Source organism: Varanus komodoensis, unplaced genomic scaffold (genome assembly GCF_004798865.1).
Source record: "Varanus komodoensis strain SLA01 unplaced genomic scaffold, ASM479886v1 scaffold4, whole genome shotgun sequence".
NCBI lineage: Eukaryota > Metazoa > Chordata > Lepidosauria > Squamata > Varanidae > Varanus > Varanus komodoensis.
The window spans coordinates 48,310,370-48,331,217 of NW_025335941.1; the positions used below are offsets into that span (position 1 = coordinate 48,310,370).

The 20,848-nt window shown below is 42.1% G+C and overlaps 1 protein-coding gene across 2 annotated transcripts in view; it reads left to right on the top strand.

The window, feature by feature from the left end:
* MICU2 (mitochondrial calcium uptake 2) overlaps positions 1-20,848 on the top strand; it is a 103,437-nt gene extending 82,589 nt beyond the window's left edge. The window contains exons 9-12 of one of the 2 annotated variants that reach the window (XM_044441571.1): positions 6,097-6,268; positions 6,883-6,991; positions 13,862-14,019; positions 15,451-20,848. In XM_044441571.1, the coding sequence (XP_044297506.1) occupies positions 6,097-6,268; positions 6,883-6,991; positions 13,862-14,019; positions 15,451-15,555 (544 nt within the window). In that variant the 3' untranslated portion in view covers positions 15,556-20,848. Of the gene's footprint in view, positions 1-6,096; positions 6,269-6,882; positions 6,992-7,525; positions 11,842-13,861; positions 14,020-15,450 lie in introns of those variants that run through there. The other variant, XM_044441572.1, reaches the window with a different exon arrangement.

Here is a 20,848-nt window from a genome sequence, read left to right on the forward strand (position 1 = left end):
TTTTTGAAAATATTTGGTAAAGATCTTGCATGCTTAGTTATTGATAAAGTCTCTGACTCCTTTTTTTCCTATGCTTCATGTAGGTTATCATTGTTCTTTGAGTTATCTAAACTTATGTTTATGTTGTGCACTACTTTGTGCTTTGAATAAAAGGTGGCATAGTAAATTCAAATGCTTAAACGTATGCCTGTATAAAATTAAATTTTAGTTAGCCAGCATTAGCATTGGCTGACATTGGGAAATCTTTCCAAGTGTTATTGAAAACTCTGCTTAAATGCACATTAAAAATCGTACATCCACTGGGAGTGCGGAGATGCATTTGAAGTTGGTATATGTCTAGGATAACACTTAAGCAAGCACTGGCTACAGTACAATTCAACTCAGTCCTTTTCTTTGCAGAATCCTCTGCAAATCAAGTCTGTCATTTTGAACTCTGGTACAGGAACTCCCATAGGAATACTTCGCATGCTCATTCATGGGGGCTTTTCTATAAATCCTTCCTCTGCTGAAAGCAGAATCTGGAAAGTGTTTATACCTGTATACTCAGGAGCTAAAATATAAATTGACTTCTGAAGCATCTACAGGAAAATCTGGGAATTGTGCTTAACTTGAATGAAGTCATAGGTATATACAGTATTTTCTCCATATTCTGGTGGTGGTAACTTGAGAAACGAGGCCAAGAAGATGGGATCAGAGAACAACAAGCAGCATTCTTGTGCTGGTGGTCTCGGTAGTTTGAAAGAGTCATGTACTGATCTATTAAGGCCTGGTTCATTTGGGCCAGTCAGTTGGGCAGAATCACAAACCTTGCTCTTTTTTTCCCCACCTCCTTGTAGATGAATTTCTCCTTCATGTCCCAGAATACATTAAGAGTCATTTAATTTTATACCTTAACTGATGTAAAAGCTAACTAGTGTTGTTGTTAGTCATGAAGTCATGTCCGACCCATCGCGACCCCATGGACAACATTCCTCCAGGCTTTCCTGTCCTCCACTATCCCCCGGAGTCCACTTAAGCTCACACCAACTGCTTCAGTGACTCCATCTAGCCACCTCATTCTCTGCCCCTTCTTCTTTTGCCTTCAATTGTTCCCAGCATTAGGGTCTTCTCCAGTGAGTCCTTCCTTCTCATTAGGTGGCCAAAGTATTTGAGTTTCATCTTCAGTATCTGGCCTTCTAAAGAGCAGTCAGGATTGATCTCCTCTAGGACTGACTGGTTTGATCGCCTTGCGGTCCAAGGAACTTGCAGGAGTCTCCTCCAGCACCACAATTCAAAGGCCTCAATTTTTGGTGCTCAGCCTTCCTTATGGTAAAAAACTGGAAGCTAGTTTCCATTAAGGCGTGCATTCATTTTTAGAATGAGTAGAAAGTGAAACTTATGGAACTTACTGATTTCCATTTACAAAAAATGATTGGGGGAAAAAATGAACAAATCCTATTCTTTTCCATTGCTTTGAAATAGATGCATTGTCTTGAATTCTGTGGAGTTTGCAGAAAGCTCATAAGGATTGGGAGAAAGAAACATGTTGAAATTGACACATACAAAAGCAATTAATGAAGCTTTGTGCACTTATTAAAATTGTTCATAAAATGTGGGGAGCTTTGACATATCTGAAATGTTGTAAGGTTAATGACCTAGTATGATAGTAGACAATCTGAAAATACCTTTTGGCTAGAAAACAGCAAAGTTACACACAGCACAAAACTGGAAAGATGAGCTAATAATGAAAGAAAAATAAATGCAGTTCAGATTAATGGAAATTAAATTAATGGAGTACAAGAGCAGCACTAGATTGCATGGGTTCCAGGCAATAAACCCCATTCCTCTGGGCATTGCTAGCCTTCAGCACCAAAGAAATGCCAGTTCATCCTTTAAAACTCGGTTCCAGCACTTACCACCTCAGGTTCCCTGAATGATAATGTTGGCATAGATAGGAACCACATCATATAATCCAGCAGTTTGAGCTTAAGTTTGTGACATTGCCTTCAATCTTTGGAATGAGCTGCACTCTATTAGCCCCTGAGCTACAAAGGAACCTTTGTTCCATTTGCTCTTGAAATCATGTTCTCATAATTTATATTAAACAACAAATACAGTGTAATACTATATATATTGTTTTTCGGATCAGGTTATCCTAGTGAGTGTTCTGTATTGATTCTTGAATTCATTCAGAGGTCATAATCTGTTATCAAAACAGTATAAAATATGACCCATAATTTGCAGTGGGTATTTAGTCAGTCCTATGTTTGGTGGCAAACACCACTATTCTCAACAGATCTCTTTTGCACTTAGCAAATTCAAGCCTACCTGAAACTAGTGTCACAGCTAGTGGAACAATGGAAACACTGAGTATTGTTCAGCATACCAGGAAAATATTACTTTTTCCCTTCCTCTTCTTCCCCCACACCCTTAGTATCCAACCTGAAGTTCTGGTATACTTGAAAGCTTGTTCACTAGTTTATGTTTTAGGTGATCCAAATAAAGATACTACTCTACTATTACTTTGATATTTTCCTCTAATGGAAAATATGGCTACCCACAATTTGTCTACTCTTAGCCAAAACAAGAATGAAGGACATTTCTTTTAGTATGGAAAACATTGCCTTCCGCTGATTCAGGGACCCACTAGCCTTAAAGAAAACAAGACTTTAAAGTTATTAAACTTAAAAGGGAGTGTTAAGGCAACAAGAGTTTAAGAACTTTGAAGTTCTTCAACTTCTGTTGCCTTAACACTCCCTTTGCTCCCTTTTCTCTAGATACAGTAGGGCCTCTTAACAAAGCAAAGGCCAGAGTGCACCGTAAAAGGTTGTTTGCATTTATAGTGTGAACTGGAATGTCTCAGGTAATTAGATAAAATCCTGCGCTGACCCAATGAGGCTTTACACTGATAATACTGTGTACCTACTACATTCAGCAAATGTAGGTTAAAGACCTTTGCCTACCACACAGATAGATTCTTTTAATCAAAATTGAACTCCCACATCTTGCTCTTAGAGCTGCTGGAATAAATGTAGGGTTTAATACAGGTAATTTTTCAATAGTGGCATTTATTTTTCATGCACTTGGAATGTGTCTCCTTATCACTACCCATATATACCCACTCTATCTGCACTGTGACATGACAGCAAAGTTTGTTTTAATACACAGAAGGGGGAATGAACAGATCAGTTTCTCTAAAAAAAAAAGTTCTGTTGAGAGATCACTTTTCACATTATTTTATTTGCAAGTAACTCAGGCACATCATTGCTGGGTTTCTCTTGTTCAGGGAAAATGTGATTTCTATCTGATGGCTTTTCACAACATTTTTACCTCACATGGGAAGCCATTGTTGGCTTTTTGATCAAAGTACTGTTGTGTTTTTACAAGAGATGACTGATGAGCTGTACAGACATAGATCACTGTCAAAGGCAGAGGAGAAAATGATGGTAAATGCCTTTATCATTTTCCAAGTTCTTGTTAGAAAGGCTTTCCATTGATCAGTGGAGTAGCTAGAAAAAGCAGGAGTGATTACATTTGATTAGGCTGCTTTAAAACCTGTCACACAAGCTTTAGATATAGTTACCTGTGTGATTTACGTTCTTTAAAATGGGGGGTGGAGCAGATTCATGCATAAGCTTAATGGTGTTTATGTGTAGTTAATACTCTTTTTTTTTCAAAATGCTGAAATGAAATCTTGGCTTTATTATTGAGTCTTTTACATCTCAGTCTGATTGGTGTGTATATTAAGGCTGGTGTGTATGTTGTTGTTGTTTTGCCTGCCTCACAGACACCACCTTAAATCATGTCACATAACAATCCACTTCTGTGTTGCAGTACACTACACAGATCAAGGGACTTTTTTCCTCTCCATTCCTTTCCTATTTTGACCTTTTGGGGTGGCAAAATGCCTAAACTCTGTGCTTTATGGCTGCATTCCAGCTGTATATATTGTCTGTCAAATTAGCTCCATGTTCTTTTGAATCACCATGGCAGGACCTTTGCCATATATACATTGGTGACCTACAACAGCAGGGATTTGGACCCAGTGGCCTTCTTCACCCCTTTCAACTGTACTATTCAATGATTGGACCCACAGAGCTTTTAGGTGCCTGTTTATATCATGACAGTGAAGTTAAGATGGGGCAGTTCTGAAGTCGCCTACCTTAGTATCAAGGCAAGAAACAAGGATCATATGTGGGTCCGGATGGTCTGTGGTTCAGTAGTCTCCGGTTAACTGCCCACTGCAAGAGCAAATTTTATGGACTGAAGAGTATGATCTGGTATACCCTTCATACATCGCAAAGCCTCTATGATTGTCATTACAGCCATGAAGTCCTGATACACTCCAGACAAAGCAGGTTCAGCATGGAAGTTGATGCACCCAAGAAAAATCATTCCCAGTACCAAACCCAAGCCCATTTCTGTTGATTCAAGCAGTGTGACTGATGAGCAGGGGGTGGGGATGGAACACCAGCAGAATGCCCAATCTATTTTGAAAGGCCAGTACATGTTGTAAGCACTTTAAGTTGGCTCCCACTCAGACAGGAGACCTGCAGAGGAAAATAGTACTCCATAGATTGAAGTGAATTCATCTCCCTGACCCTCCATATTGTTCTGATGCTGCAGTAGATACTTGGACAGGTATACCTGGGAGGGACATGATGAGGATAATTCTAGCCCAGGGATGGATTCTGTATAGTGATTTGCTTGGTCAGGAAACTGGGAGCCAGGAACCTGTGCCTCACATCCATTACCCTCTACTCATGGAGGGCAGTTGTCTCCATGAACAGAGCCTCTATCCATGCAGGCTGTCTATATGAGCCAGAGTGCTCATTTTCTAGCATTCTGACATACTTGGTGAGCCTTGCTGGTTAGAAGAGACAGTCACACTCTACAAGTAGCAAGTGGCAGATATGAAAAAGAGAAAGGGCTTGAGTGCTCTATCTCATCTGTGTTTACCCTACTCAGGTACAGAAGTCTGATCAGAGCTTGAAATTAAAAACAGAAGAGCATTAGTCAAGGTAAAGAGCCTGGTCTTGGGACAGAGGCCTCTACAGTGGGGCTATCTCACCCTTTTCTCAAATCTGGAGAATCACTGCTCATGACTGAACAGTTCCTCCTTTCACTTCTTCTGCCACCCTGAATCTACACATCTGTATTTAACATCTTCATTTTTCAGTAGGTATGGGACGAAACCTGCAAAGGCATTAACAATATGACAAGGCAAAACATCTCCAAAACTCTAGTACTTGCAATATGGTATAAACATTTAAGTTTATACAATTATTTACACTAAGTCTGGGAGGGTGGAGCACTTGGGCAAAGTTGAGCAAAAATTGGTTGTTTATCCATTATAAGACTAGGAAACCACCTATCATTTTCTATTCTGCTCATTTGTAACTTTTCCCAGAACATTTATATTTTAAGGCCGCATCAGTTGCCCTTTATTAAGACTTGATACAGTGTGTAATTGTCCGGCCACCAGTTTTATATTGCTTTTATGTTTACATAAACATTATCATTTAGATAGCAGTTATATATATGTAGCCTACTATTATTGTTATATTATTACCAAAATAATCATAATAATTCAGCTCATCTATACAACACTTATAAAAGTATATGGATCTAGAGTGCACCCTAGTGGTAGACCTACTAAAGGCAGTATTAGACAGCCTGTATTGCGTACTTAGGTTAAACTACATAACCAGTATTACAGCCCTGTATGTGTTTACCCTGAAGTAAATCCATTCAGTGGCTTTATTTTCACATAACTCTGCTTAGCATTTCAATCTAAAGGAGCTAATAACTTCATACACCTTTCTCTCACTTACATAGGCAATTCAACTTGTGTAATGCATAGATCTCTGCCACTTCAATATGCATAATCAATGCTCAGTAACACATCTTAGATTATGGAAGTTGCTGCTGTTGACTCCTAGAAACTGTTTGTGTGCTCTACTGGTGAATCAAATAGCAAGCCAAGACGATGTTGCTTATTTCTATATAACATCACTGCATGTGTGCAGTTTGTGCACTGACTGTAGATCTGAACACATGATTAGTATGAATTTTCCCTTACTATATCTGTTGAATGTCTCCATTCTTATCTGTAAGATTTATGCAGAATTTACAAACAGAGGTCCAAGAAATGGAATTCATCCAGTTTTCCAAAGGTCTCAACTGTATGAGAAAAGAGGATTTTATAGAGTGGTTACTGTATTTCACTGAAGAGGAAAATAATGAAATTTACTGGCAAAATATGAGAGAGAGAATTGAAGCAGGAGAGGTTGGTATGATACCCAAGAATACCTTTTTTGAAGCACAGTGGTACCTTGGCTCACAAACGCCTCAGTTCACAACCAAATCGGGTCGTGAACAGAAATTTCTGAAAAATTCTGCCTCCGGTCACAAACTCCACATCAGGTGATGATTATGATCATGCTTGTCTCGCCCCCCACAGTGGGCCCTGTTCACACCCGCCTCCCCCCCCCAGCACGCCCACAATTGTGCCCATCTCTCCCCCGAGCACACCTGCCTCCCTCCCAGAGCACCCGCTTCAAATTCTTGTGATTAAAAAATACATAGTTACAGAATGGATAAACCTTATTTACAGTGAACCTTATGGGAAAATTTGACTTTGCTCACGACCAATTTGGGTCACAACCAAAGTCCTGGAATGGATTAAGTTTGTGAGCCAAGGTACCACTGTATAATTGGAGAGCATTGTTAATATATTACTCTAAGTATAGCAAAAAATACTGCTCATTCAATTTGTCTTTATAATAGTCTAATAAATTATAAAATTATAAATTATTATAATTTTTAAGATTTGTAATAATCTAATGAATCCCTCAAGAAAATGCTTAGTTTTTGCTAACACTTGTTTGTTTGGTATTCCAGAGTATTAGTATGGAGGAATTTAAGACATTCTGCCAGTTTACAAATCGCTTAGAAGATTTTTCAATTGCCTTGAATATGTTTACTGTAGCCAGCCGGCCTGTGAAAAGAGGTAAGAAGTACATATGCCTACATTTTAAGAACGAAGTAGAAAGTATGATGAGCATGGCATATGAAAAATGGTACTGTAAACCCACATCAGGTGCTGTCTCCTTTATGAAAGGATTTTGAACCTGTTAGCACAGGACCTTTCAGCCCTTTACTAGAAGCGAGATCAACATCTCCTGCCAAACAAGAGAGGAGGCACAATTGTTCTTCGTCGTGGCCTCTGTGCATCACACATATGGGTTCCGCGCCTGCGCAGTGCCTTTGGCCGGAAGATTGATAGCTAACGGTTTGAAAGGAAAAACTCCACTCCGCTCCCCCCTAGCAGTATATATGGAGCGGAGTGTCCGCCATTTTCTAGTCTTTGCGACTGCCATTCGTTGTGCCCCGTGCCGCTTCACTCTCTCTTAGATCGTTCCTCGTGCTCTCTTGCTTCGAACTCTTTTTCCAAGTTAGTATCTCTAGTTATATTGCTCTTATTGTTCCAGTTACTCTCTCCATTTTTTCTCGTTCTTCTTGTGCCTATTAACAAAAAAAAAAAAAAATATCTACTCCTGCTATACTATCCTCCTTTTTTTCCTTTTTCTGCGATGGCGCAACGAGCGGTGTTCCGCAAGTGCAGAAAGTGTGGCTCCAAAATGCCCGCTGCAGACCCGCACGACCTGTGCCTCCTCTGTTTAGAGGAGGGTCACAGGACAGACAAATGCGGCCACTGCCTGGCCTTCTCTAAACAGGCCAGGAAGAATAGGGAGAACCACTTATGTAAGCTCCTGTGGGACCAGGCTCTCCTACAATCGGACCAGCTGATGGCTAAGCCTGCTACAACCTCGGCTCCACCTGACCACCGTCCTTCTTCAGCCAATCCGCCGCAATGTCCGGCCCCTTCCTCTGCTACTCCACCCTCATGCCCTTTCGGCGAAGGTGCTCCTGCCATGGGTGATCAGCCTGTTTCCCTGTTTCCAAGAAACAGCGGAAAAAGAGGAAGCACAGCGGCCCTGAGAAGCCGTCTGTGCACAAGAAGGCCAAAAGGGATAAGGCCGAAAAAACAGCTAAAAAACCGAAACCCGAGCATTCGAAACACTGACACTCGGGTTCGGCAGCTTCCTCGGTCCCGACCGCAGTTCCAGTACCGACGCCTTCGGGTCCAGCCATTCAGGCAGCGATGAGAGTTACTCCTCCAGCCTCTCCACACCGTACGGGATCTGAACTGCACCAGGATTCACCTTGCGGTTCAATTTCCGATGGCGAGATTCAAGACTCCCCGCCGAGGGCCCGGTCCCTGACACCTATGCTGCCTGTTCGGCTCAACACTGGAACTGGATTGTCCCCACTGAGAAGCCATAGGAGCCGGTCTTCTGAAGCCCGTTCTGATGACTGGTACCATTCCCGGTACTCTTCCGCACCCAGATGACCTGACTATCCATCCGTCGGATACTACTCGGCTGCTAGAGGCCGATCCTCTCCAGCAGCTCCTCAGGATCAACCTCATTCTACAGCCTCAAGAGAAGCCGGGCGTGCTCCGTCTCGGGAGAGCAGTAGATCGCAGTCGCCAGGGGACTCTTCTTCCAGCTTCCCGCCTCCATATTGGGTGGACTCAGACGAGTCCGAGGTCGATTCGACTTTGCCTGATGCTGCAGTCACCTCGCAAGACCCTGCATCACCGGAAGAGCCGCACATCTCGTTTGTTGGATTGATGTCTAGGCTGGTGAAGTCGCTGGAAATCGAGGCCAGTCAACAACCTGGTCCCAGCACCGATCGTTTCTACGATGTAGTGCAGGGCGAACAATCGACCTCCATCACTTTACCATTCATTACCACTCTTCAGCAAGCGATGACCCAACCATGGGACCTCCCGGCTCAACCTCAACCGACCTCAAGAAGATAGAAAGCTATGTACAGAGTTCGGGAGGGGGACATTCCATTCCTCCTCTGCCACCCCAAACCGAACTCGGTGGTGGTGGAATCTTCTCAAGGCTGGGAGGCACGGGGTCACACAGCGCCCCGTGACAAAGAGGGAAGGAAGATCGACTCCCTCACACGCCAGATCTATGCAGCTTCGGGACTCGGCCTAAGAATCTCTAATTATGAGGCAACCCTGGCGCATTATCAATACTTTATAATGCAGCACCTGGACAACATCATCGCCGCCCTCCCAGATAATCAAGGTGACCTGGTGCAGGTATTCGTAAAGGAGGTAATGCAGGTCGCGGTGCAACAGCTGTCCACAGCTAGACATCATGTGGACACGGACTCGAGGGCTCTCATCGGTGCCATCTCTCTCCAGAGACACGCCTGGTTGCATAACTGCAACTTTCCAGAAGAGATGAAGAGGAGGATTGAGGAGATGCCCTTTGATGGGTCCGGCCTCTTCAACGCAAAGACCGACCACAAGTTGAAGAAGATCCACGAGTCGCGGATGACAGCCCGGTGTATGGAGATGCAACCTCTTCCTCGACGTAAGTGGTCATGGACCCGTCCACAATACTGACAGCAATACCCACCCCACCAACAGCTACAGCATCATCAGCAACGCCTCAAGCAACCGCCCCGGCGATTCCAGCAAGGCCACCGCCGCTCTGACGGAAACAAACGCCAGCACTGATGGGGCAGGCGAACCTTTCCTTTCCTTCCAACCCCACCCTCCCCGCTCTCATCTGGGGACCGGCTGAAAAGCTGACTTCCCATTTGGGAGTCCATTACATCTGATGGGTGGGTGTTATCCATCATCCAGCACGGATATAGAATTGAATTTGACATCGTTCCATCATCGAGTCCTATCCACTTTGCTCCATGCTCGCCAGTATTATTAGACGAGGTTCACCAACTCCTTTCTAAAGGAGCCATTCATTGCTTGTCTTTATCAGAAGGGCTCCACAGATTCTATTCTAGATATTTTACGGTTCCGAAATGAGACGGAGGTCTTTGACCGATATTGGACCCGAGAGCTCTCAATAAATTTATGGAACCGACAGGAGTCCAGGAATCATATCAACTTCCTGGAACTTCTTGCAGTATTCAAAGCACTACAATCATTTGAGGATGTGCTTCGCTGTCGAGTCGTCCAGATAACCTCGGACAACATTGCCACAGTCTTTTACTTGAACAAGCATGGGGGGACGAAGTCACCAACGTTAGCCCGGCTATCGATGCAAATCTGGGAGTGGTGCATACCGAGAGATATTACCCTGATAGCAGTACATCTAGCGGGTACAGACAATGTGGAAGCAGATCTCTTAAGCAGACACATGTCCAAGTCGCATGAATGGGAACTGGACCGTCAGACATGCAACAGGCTGTTCCAGCGATGGAGCCTCCCAGATATAGACCTATTCGCCACCCGACAGAACAGGGTGTGTGAGACTTTTTGCTCGAGAGCGGGAATCGGACGGGGGTCATCCGGGGATGCCTTTATGATCCCTTGGAACGATATGACGTTTTACGCTTTCCCCCCCGATTCCCCTCATCATGAGAGTAATAGCAAAGATAATTCACTACGGGGCCACAGGACTGCTGATAACTCCTTGGTGGCCACACCAGCCATGGTTCTCGACACTTCTTCACATTTCTCGAGAGGAATACCTTTAACTCCCTCCCATTCCTAATCTCATAACTCAGTGGGAGGGCATGATCTGGCACCCGGATCTAGTGTCACTGAAACTGACAGCCTGGTGAATTCGATAGCAGTCAACGTTGGCCCAGTACCAACGCCATCTGCAGTTCCTACTGATCCTATCCCTAGATCCGACACGCCATTCCATGCTGTGAATCCATCTACCTCCTCCACGTCCTCGGATCTGACGAATATTCTGTCAGCTTCGCAAGTTCTTCATCTGGACATCCAATATATTCTCGATTCTGCGCTAAGGCCGTCCACTCAAAAATCGTACGCGGCAAAGTGGCGTAGATTCTCTAGTTTTGCTGAATCTCACTCGTTTTCACCGAACTCTGCATCCATAGATCATATCCTCCAGTTCCTTTTAGAACTCCACCATTCTGGATTTAAATCATCCTCCATAAGAATGTATATGGCAGCAATTTCCTATTACCGCGGTACAGTGCAGGGTTCTTCCATTTTTTCTCAACCATTGGTTAAGAGATTTCTTAAGGGACTCTGCAACCTCCATCCGATGGTCAGACCACTTATGCCTACATGGAGTCTTTCAGTGGTGTTACAGGCACTGACAAGACCTCCTTTCGAACCCTTGGCAACAATTGACTTACGTCTTGTTTCTTGGAAAACTGCTTTCCTTGTAGCAGTTACTTCAGCCCAGAGATCTAGCAAACTGTGTGCCCTCAGGGTAGACCCTCCATTTTTGAACTTTCACAAAGAGAAGGTGGTTCTGCAAATGAATCCATCTTTTCTTCCAAAAGTGTCTATGTCTTTTCACATGGACCAGGAGATTATCTTGCCTGCCTTTTTCCCGTCTCCTTCGAATCCAATTGAGAGATCCCTGCATACTCTCAACGTCCGGCACAGTCTAGCCTTCTATAGATCGAGGACTGAGTCTATTCGACATTCCAATAGGCTCTTCGTTAAATACTCGGAACAAAATCAAGGTTTCCCAGTTACTCCTCAGAGACTGTCCAAATGGATAGTTCACACTATTAATCTGTCCTATCAGTTGGCCAAGATAGACTTACCTACCGTTCCCCGGGGTCATTCTACTAGAGCTGTAGCTGCTTCCTCAGCTTTTGCGTCGGGAGTTCCGATTGAGGATGTCTGCAGAGCTGCCACCTGGGCTACTCCATGTACTTTCACTAGACTGGATGTTTGTGCTAGACAGGATGTTCTGCTCCTTTTGCAGAGCTGTTCTTTCAACTATTCTTTGTTGATGACACCTCCCTCCACCATTTCGGGTAAGCTTGTTATTCTACCCATATGTGTGATGCACAGAGGCCACAACGAAGAAAAGCAGGTTGCTTACCTGTAACTGATGTTCTTCGAGTGGCCATCTGTGCAGTCACACAACCCACCCGCCAGCCCCACTTGGTGTCATTGGGTGGCTCTATTCTTTCTTCAGTACCGACGAATTTTTTCTGTTAGACTAGCTGTAATTTGTTTTTCTGTAGAGAGCGAACGTCTGGTCTATCAAAGACTGGAAAATGGCGGACACTCCGCTCCATATATACTGCTAGGGGGGAGGGGAACGGAGTTTTTCCCGCCAAACCGTTAGCTATCAATCTTCCAGCCAAAGGCACTGTGCAGGTGCAGAATCCATATGTGTGACTGCACAGATGGCCACGCGAAGAACATCAGTTACAGGTAAGCAACCTGCTTCTCTGCCTGTGTGGAGAGGCAGGAGCTGCAGGTAAATTCCAGCCCACCCCTGGCTCTTTGGTCAACTGAAAGATAACCACCTGTCTTTTTCCACTCTCCAGGTCAAAAGGTAGTGAATTGATTCCAACTGGCAGATTGCTCCAGAGCAACCCAATATTCATAGAGAAACAGCAAAAAGATAATTTAAAGGCATTTGTGTGGACCTGCATTTTACTATCCCCAGTGCTGTGTGAAAAAGAAAATTTGCATATGCACTTACTCCTTGAAGATGTATAGGTTTTCCTCCAGGGAGAGACATGATAAGAAATTATGAAAAACTGTAATGAGCATGTGCACCAGCTTTTCAGCATTTCTTGTAGTGTGTGAAATGGTCTTAAGAGGTCCTTTACATTGCAGAGCTTTATTGAGGAAATGCATGGGATTATTTTATTGCTCCTTTTCTTGACTATTGCTAGAAACATATTAGAACTGAAAAGCTAATAATAATAGTTTAATAACTAATAAGTAGCCTCAACAATTATGTCTTGTTCTACAGACTCCCCGATTTCCTCTGATACCTGCTGGGGTTACTTTAGGCTTTCCTTAACTGGGGTAATACACTTCCACCTTACCAAGCCTTTAGTTTATGTACATGTAGCAACCATTTTCATCTGAAGTTGATTTAATAACATAGGAAAAAGCATGCTGGATCAGATGAAAGGTCCATCTAGTTGAGCATTCTGTATACATGGTAGCAAACCAGCTGTTCACAGGATCCCTCAAGCAGAATGTCTGCAAGTTTTCCACCAGCCCAAGCTCCTCAGCGACTGGTATATGCAGGCATGTCATCTCTGGTAAAAGCCACAAAGCTAGCAGCCACTCTTCCATGAATCTGTCCAATTTGAATGGCTGAAGTTACATTTTATACTTTTTTTATCCTTCCTTTCTATCGCTTCTTGTTATAGTCTATATACTGTTTTCAGGGAATGTGGTAGAACTGTTGAGTGATCATCGGTATGTAAAAGATGTGCCTAAAAACGAAGCTTGTGTGTTCAGGTTGCAGGCAAAATGAGGAAAAGGCAAGAAACATGATCTCATAAATCCTTTTGAATATGTATGTACACTCAAGAATGATCAACCAAGATTTTCAAGGAGTCAGTAAGTGATGGCATTGCAGATGTCATTGAACTACAACTCCCATCATCCTAAGCATTGGCTGTGTCTAGTTCTAATGGGAGTTGGAGTCCAACAATATTTGGAAGGCCGCAGCTTCCTCAGCTTTACAGTGAGAAACCACATTGGTTTTGGTAGAGCTTTGGGGGCATATTCCTGTAATGTAGATGCACATTCAACTGAAAAGGTGGCTGTTTTCTGTGTCCTGCTTTTCCACAAAAAGCAATAATTGTTTTCAAAAGCCTCATCATGTTGTACCATAAGGCAACTTCAGTAGCCTTTCTGTTTTATATTTAGATAAGATGATGTGAGCTTGCACAGGAGTAATTTATTCCTTAGATTTACAGACCAAGTTTACAGTAAAGCCATAAATTAATCCATAATCTCACTAGCTATTTTGCTTTTTAATAGTAACATGCAGTTTTTTTAATATTATTTTTTGGTTAGCTGACTTCAAGAGAGCTGTGAAAGTGGTTATAGGACAGGAACTCTCAGAAAATGTTTTGGACACCATCTTCAAGATCTTTGATTTAGATGGAGATAACTGCCTCAGCCATGCAGAGTTCCTTGGAGTACTGAAGAACAGGATGCATCGCGGCTTAAGGGTAACAGAAGCTTGTTCCCTTAAATATTCAGTAGAAATATGTAACACTGTTATTGCTTTAATCAATTGGCAACATAGGTTATATAATTCTGGTTTGTGAAAAGATGCAATTTTTGAAGTTATACGTGTAAAATATGGATCAGCTAGCATTTTGTTTTTTACTGCAGATGTATGTCAGGCATCACTGAATATCAAAGTGGTACAGTGAGGCATGAATCATGTACATCCATACCAACACGTATAGATTGTGTTAAAGTATTTGGAAGCTGTATAGATCTGAATGTCATTCACCATAGACCCATGTGTTGCTGCAAGATCTTTCACATAGAATCCAAATTTCAGAATAACCTGTAACATTCAGTTTGCTCTGACACAAGCAGAGATCAAGCTTGATAAAGTGTTTAATGCCCAGAATGTCAGCAGGCCAATAACTAAGATTAGCAACATGCCCAAATATTATGTGTGACATCTGCAGGGGAAGACCAAAATATTATTTTCTGTTTAGTAGAAAGAGCTACTTCCACAGCCAAGAGATGACTGTTCCAGGATACAGAACCTAATTTAGTCTAACAGCCAAATTCTATCTGGAAGAAGCTCACAGGGGCTGCATTCCAGCAGTGGCTGAGGCAAAAGGCAGAAGGAGTATGACCAAAATATCAGTATATTTTACCTGAAAGTTCTTATTACCAGTAACTGAGCCTTAGGAGGGCCATTTTGGAAGTGTGAGGGTGGGGGCACTATACAAAAATTAAGAAACCACCAAATAGTTGGTAGCTGGGGAAGTGGATGGGGCCTTTTGAGGAACACCAGGGGGCCATATTGGACCTCCAGTCCTGCATCCCTCTGTTAGTCCAAAGCATAAAAACAATCCTGAGAATTGAGCCATTCCCAATAATAAAATTATCATGGCTCAGTAGTAAAGACGATCCCACTTCATCTCCCAGCATCAGTTAGTTCTTTACAAAAGGCAGGATTGGGATCTTGCTTGCCACAGACAGTGTATTTGAAGACTAGATTAAAACTTACTGGAGATGACAAAATAATGAAGCCTGGAGTTAAGTGGTTTTCAGTCATTTGTTACATTAACACTTGGATCAGTCTTTTCATGATACAGTATCTTACACTGTAAAGGAAATTAACAGTTGCCTTCAGGATTTCCTCCTCATAAATCACAATGGCTTCCCTCCTACAAAACGGTGAATGGGGGAGAGAAAGGAAGGGAAGACAAAACTAAGCAAATTCAGGTACCAGTTCTTCTTACAAACTTACTCAGTGGAAAGGCCATTGCAGAAACAATTCTAGGAGAAAAGAGCCAGCTAGCTGAGCTGAGGGGGATACTTACTGTCTTCCTTCATGTAATATAATCAGCTGTTAAAATATACCTTAAATATGGAGTGATAACAACTGTTTGTTTGTTTTTTCCCACTAATAGGTGCCTCAACAGCAAGGAGTGGAAGGTTACTGGAAATGTGTGAAGAGAGAAACCATTAAAGGAGCAAAAGAAGTCTGGAAACAAACTGGGAAAAGTCCTTTTTAAACCTGTTCAGAAGAACGTTTTACAATTATTGCAAACTATATATTGCAATATATACTTGTCTACTTTTGTTTACGTGCTGGCTACATTAGATACAGTAGAATCACTTTGTACAGTTAACTATCAGATGCATTTCTCTTCTTGTAATTTTACAGGATCTATCAGTATAATCAGTTTAGCTGAGGGACTATTATCATCTCTAGCTTCTGATTTTGTGTTCTAGTTTCAGGCTTGAAATTCTCAGAAAAAGATATTAGTTTCAGTACTTTCCATAAAGAAGGCAGGTCCCATTAACAGACCCTGAATGCCTACCTTTTTTCAAGGACTAAAGCAGCCATCCTCAACCTGGTGTCTTCCAGATGTGTTGGACTAAATTTCCCAGCATCTGCCAGCTAGCTGGGAGTTGTAGTCCAACATCTAGAGAGCAGAAAGTTGGGGAAGAGCTAAAGACACAAAAAAGAATGAAGGTTACAGTTTCATAATGAATTTTGTCAAGTCAGAATCATTTTAGAACTATAGAGTTCAAATCACTGATCAGTAGTTCCTATTATTTCACTAGAACTGAAGTAATTTCAGGATTGTATCTTTAAATTATTCAGTACACATTGTGAATAAAAACTTAGTGCTCAAAAGCTACCTAGGACACAATACATTATGGGTGGTATTAGAAATGTATCTTGCCTGGGAAAGCATTATATTATTTGTATATTCCTATAATTTCTAAAAATGCTTCCCTGTCCTGTTAGCAGTAAAGTTTGCATCTTTCACTCCAAACTGGAACTACAAAAATTGTTTACAAGAATTAGAATATTGTACATTGTGTGAATATGTATAAAGCAGAAATTCAGCAATTACGAAATTAAGGGGAGTCCCATTTGGTGGATTTGAATGAAATGGCTTCTGAGATTGCTTTCTTCCATAGCCACTAAGTAAATTTCAAATATTTCTTGCTAGTTGTTTTACTTTTACACACCTAGGGATCTAATTTAAGACAAGTCATTGAACGAAAAGATCTAAAAATAGCATAAATTGAAGTGCTAGGGATGAATTGTTACTTAAATACTAATAACAGACTGTAGAGCGTAAACCCATAATGTAGAGATCAACAGTTAAAATCTTCAGTGTCCAATTAAATCGACTGTAATGTACTGAGTCCAAAGAAAGGAAGTGGCTGTGGCAGGGGTACTCTTGACCAGTGACACTGGAAGATAGAGGATCCTTTCCCCTCCTTTCCTACAGCATTCTCAAGGTGGCCTTCATGTGACATGATTTGCTACCAAGTCCCCAAGTCATGAAATAAGCATATTGATATGACATGATGACTTATTTTACTAAAGAAGGCCACTTTGGAATGAAATACTTTGGAAAAGGGACTTGATTATGGTTGTTTCCCCAGCCTCCTATTTCCTTTCCTAATCATCTTATAGATGGGGCTGGGCCAGTTCAGAGCCAGATCCCCTCCCTCCAGAATACACCAGGGTACATACCCCTGCAGCCTTATCATACACTTTGCTTTAAAAAAAACCCAAAAACTGTACTTTTTGCTACCACTATTACAAATTCAGCAGCCTGGGGTGGGCACAAAAGACTGAGGGGAAGCATGTTGCCCACTCCTATGGTAGCGGATCCTTCTCACCAAAGTGCAACTCAATATATAGCTTGCAAACTTCTCACCGGAGAGTCGGAACTCCTGCATAGCCAGGTTGTGGCATCACATCCAGGATCCCCAGGGCTGTCCACTGGTTATGATCACACTTTACTTTGTCATTTCTGTGTGTGTCAAGGTACCTTAAAATCTGTCTTTTTTAGTATTGCATAGCTCTTGAAATACTGTGCAATCTCACCAGCAAAAGTTAGCCTAATAAAAGGCATTGGTGATACTGTCCTGTGAGAATAATTATTTGCATAGCACTTTTCAGCAATCAATATGTTTTATACTTCCTGATGTGAGGAGAGGGATCTGATTATACTGATGTACCACAACACCAGTTTTGGTTTAAGCACCACTTGTAATCACTTTAAGCCTAATATATTGGTCATACAATGTGGCCAACCTCTGTCTTTGGATTAGAAATACCTTATTTTTCTTTTGTTCATTCTGCTATATTTATTACCTTGAGGGCAGTTCTGAGCTCCTGCAATGCCTTAGTCCCCTTCAAATTTTGCACAGAGCTTTATTATAGGAAGCTGGAAAGAGAATATATTCCACATTTAAATGCAGTGATGGTAGTTGAATCTTAGGGTGATTATTTATGAACTATAAAAGCCTTGACAGAAGCCATTTTTTAGAAGTGCCTGGAAGGAAGAAGGGGATGACTAAGCTGTTGGTTTAGATGCAGCTAAAAACATTAAATGCTTTGATTCTCCATGTAATAACCATCTCAGAACTCCTAAAAGAATGGTCTGGGATGTCAAAACTACCTTCGTGCTTAGAATGTGTCTAAGTGAATGCAGCTTGGGATGAGAACTGAAAATAGCACAGGACAAATGTAATAATTTGTCTGAATTGCTATGGAAAAAAGTCCCCCATCTAGGATTGGATGGGCATGTGTCTTACTTTACAAAGGATAGTCCTTGTTTGAAAGCAAGCTCTGCTTAAATTGCTGCCCAATTCAAGTCCAGTTCTAACCTGAAGAACTGCAAGAAGGAAGAGCATATTGATGTCCATCGACAAACGGCACAGGAGATTGAGCAGATATGCAGGTCTCTAGTTAGAGTCTTCTCCACTCCGGTGAGATGTGTTATATTTCTATTGCAGACATTATATCTAAATGTAAATATATGTAAATTTACATATATGTGCATTTTATGCAAATGTGTCATTTTTCGTTACAAGTGGTCACTGCATCTGGAACGGAATGCAATTCCTCCATCCCCTCAGGTCTGGGAGTGGGCGGTCAGTTTTCCTGTAAGGTTTCTCATTGCAGCTGTGACCATTTTAGATATTTGGAATGTGGCAAGGATATGCTGTAAATGCTCATTTCATGCAAAACTGGTGACAGTGGGGTGTTGGGGTGGTTGAGGTGGTTGAAATGCCTCCCTCACCCCTAAAACAGCCCATAGGTTCTGGGTGGCTTGTCAACCACTCCAACAATCCACTCTTGATGAGTTCACACCTGATAAGCTATGCCCCACCCCCACTACATCTCACATATTAAAAATAGGAGCACCCTCCCCTTCACGCATGGTGGCTTCTCATTACACGCAAAGCAGATTGTTCCCTTAAGAGCACGCAAAGTTAGAGTATTGGTTACTACCAGGTGTACATTAGCTAGTGGTTTTGACAGATCCTGGGAAGGAAGCAAAGGACTTTGAAGAGAGTCTGCTCCAATGATAATATGGTCAGTGTGCTAATATTAAGGCTGTGCTGTGGTTTAAATGCCATTTTGAGAAGGCTTTCTATAACAGTTTTAATTAGAAAGCTAGGTTGTAAATGTAAGGAAACAGAAGTTCTTGCCTGCTGCTAATGCAGTGTCTCAGCAGTTATGAGTGTGAAGGCTGCAGGCAGCAGCCATATTTAACATAAATTCTGTCATTAATTTGTACTTATAAACATACTGTTTGACATATGGCCTTTTTCAACATGTTGGAAAAAAGCCTTGGTTCAAAAGGAAATACTGCCAGTTTCCACAAGGTGGAGCTCTAGGTTTTCCTATTCATTTCCCTCTAGTGTATTCGGAGACTAATTTGACCATGTCTAAAATGGGAAAGAGAATATACATGCTGAATATGCTGGATGACTTTCAAAATCATGTCCATGGGTTCAAGCCAGAAAAAGCCAGACTTGGATCAATGGCACTTATTTTAGAACACGGATAAACATTTATGTATCATTCATTTCAATGGGACTTAGGCTGCGAACCTGTATCCCCATACCTGGGAGTAAATCCTAGCAATTCTGTGGGATTGTCGTCCAAGTAAGCCTATCTAGGATTCTACTGCTAGCTGTAGGTTTCAGACAACTTTCTTTAGACAGTGCCTCCTATCATTTGCTGAATGATGTCTGGTGGGAAAACGGGGATGTGCACCGGTAGCAGTGGTGCAGTGATACATTTTGAGGGCAGGTGCTGTGACATTCCCCATAGCCACATCCCCAAGGAGAGTGCAAAAATGGCAGCATCTGTGTTGTTGTGTATCAACAAATCATTTTTAGAGGTTTCATCTCCACCAGGGATGAGTCTAGTAAAGTTAATTGGTCTTAATTGCCCATTCAAGACCAAGTCACCCTAAAATACTCTGCATTACAATAGAAAACATTGTATTATGGCTGAGAAAATTTGTTTTCTTCCAGTCACTGCAGGGATTGCAACTAAACTCAGATGTAACAGAGGTTAGGTAGCGAGGGAGATGAGATCAGCATAATACAAAAAATGCCAGAACTGCATCTCTCTGAGCTGTAACTCCAAATACCCCTGGACCAAAAACATAACCATACATCAAATTTCAAGTAAAAGTGCCTGATTTTGTAGGGTTGTGTACAGAGGAGAGAGCATGCTTGCTACTGCTTGTTGTCATATGATTGTTTTAATTATGACAGGATAAATGTTTTGAGGACTTCAAAATAAATGTAATGAAATGAGCATGCAAAAAGCACAGGAGAGAACCAAGAGTAAATTTGAGAGGACCCGGAGGAAAGTGCTCACCAAGCCTGCCTCAACATTACCTAGTCCCACCCACCCACCCACCTCGCACATGCACACACATACAAGCAGGTAAGCTTGGCAGGAGGTAGAGGCATGCACAGTGAGGACAAATGGGGGTGGCTATAGATGTGTAGCAGTAGGGACTGGCAACAGCACCCAGCCTGGAACTGAGAAATGCTAGGTGGAAGGGCTGCAGCTGTTGCCATATTCGTTTTCCCAGGATGCATCTGGGCCCGTGTACTGTACATTTGAGACTGGGGCCAGGAACATGTTATGTTAGGCTTCTTGGTCTGGTGCTTCTCTTCATCATGTCAGACCTTTTCAAACACTTTATTTTTTAATATATTTTTGAGGATGTAATGAATTTAGTGACACCTCTCTTAAAGCCACATAATCTAGGTCCCATCACACCTTGGAGGAGTGAATTATTTATGACTGAGAAAAGGGTATGTTTTTTCTTTGAACTGAATCTATCAGCAATGTATCATGCCTTCTACCTGAAAGACAAATTTAAGACAGATGAGGGAGAGCATTACAACTCTGGTGCAAGTTTTGGAAATTCCTCCAAACTGGCCATAGTTATAGACATTTAAATAGCCAAGGTTGATGTATGTACACAATAATGCAATAAATGCAATACTGGTTGTGATCAA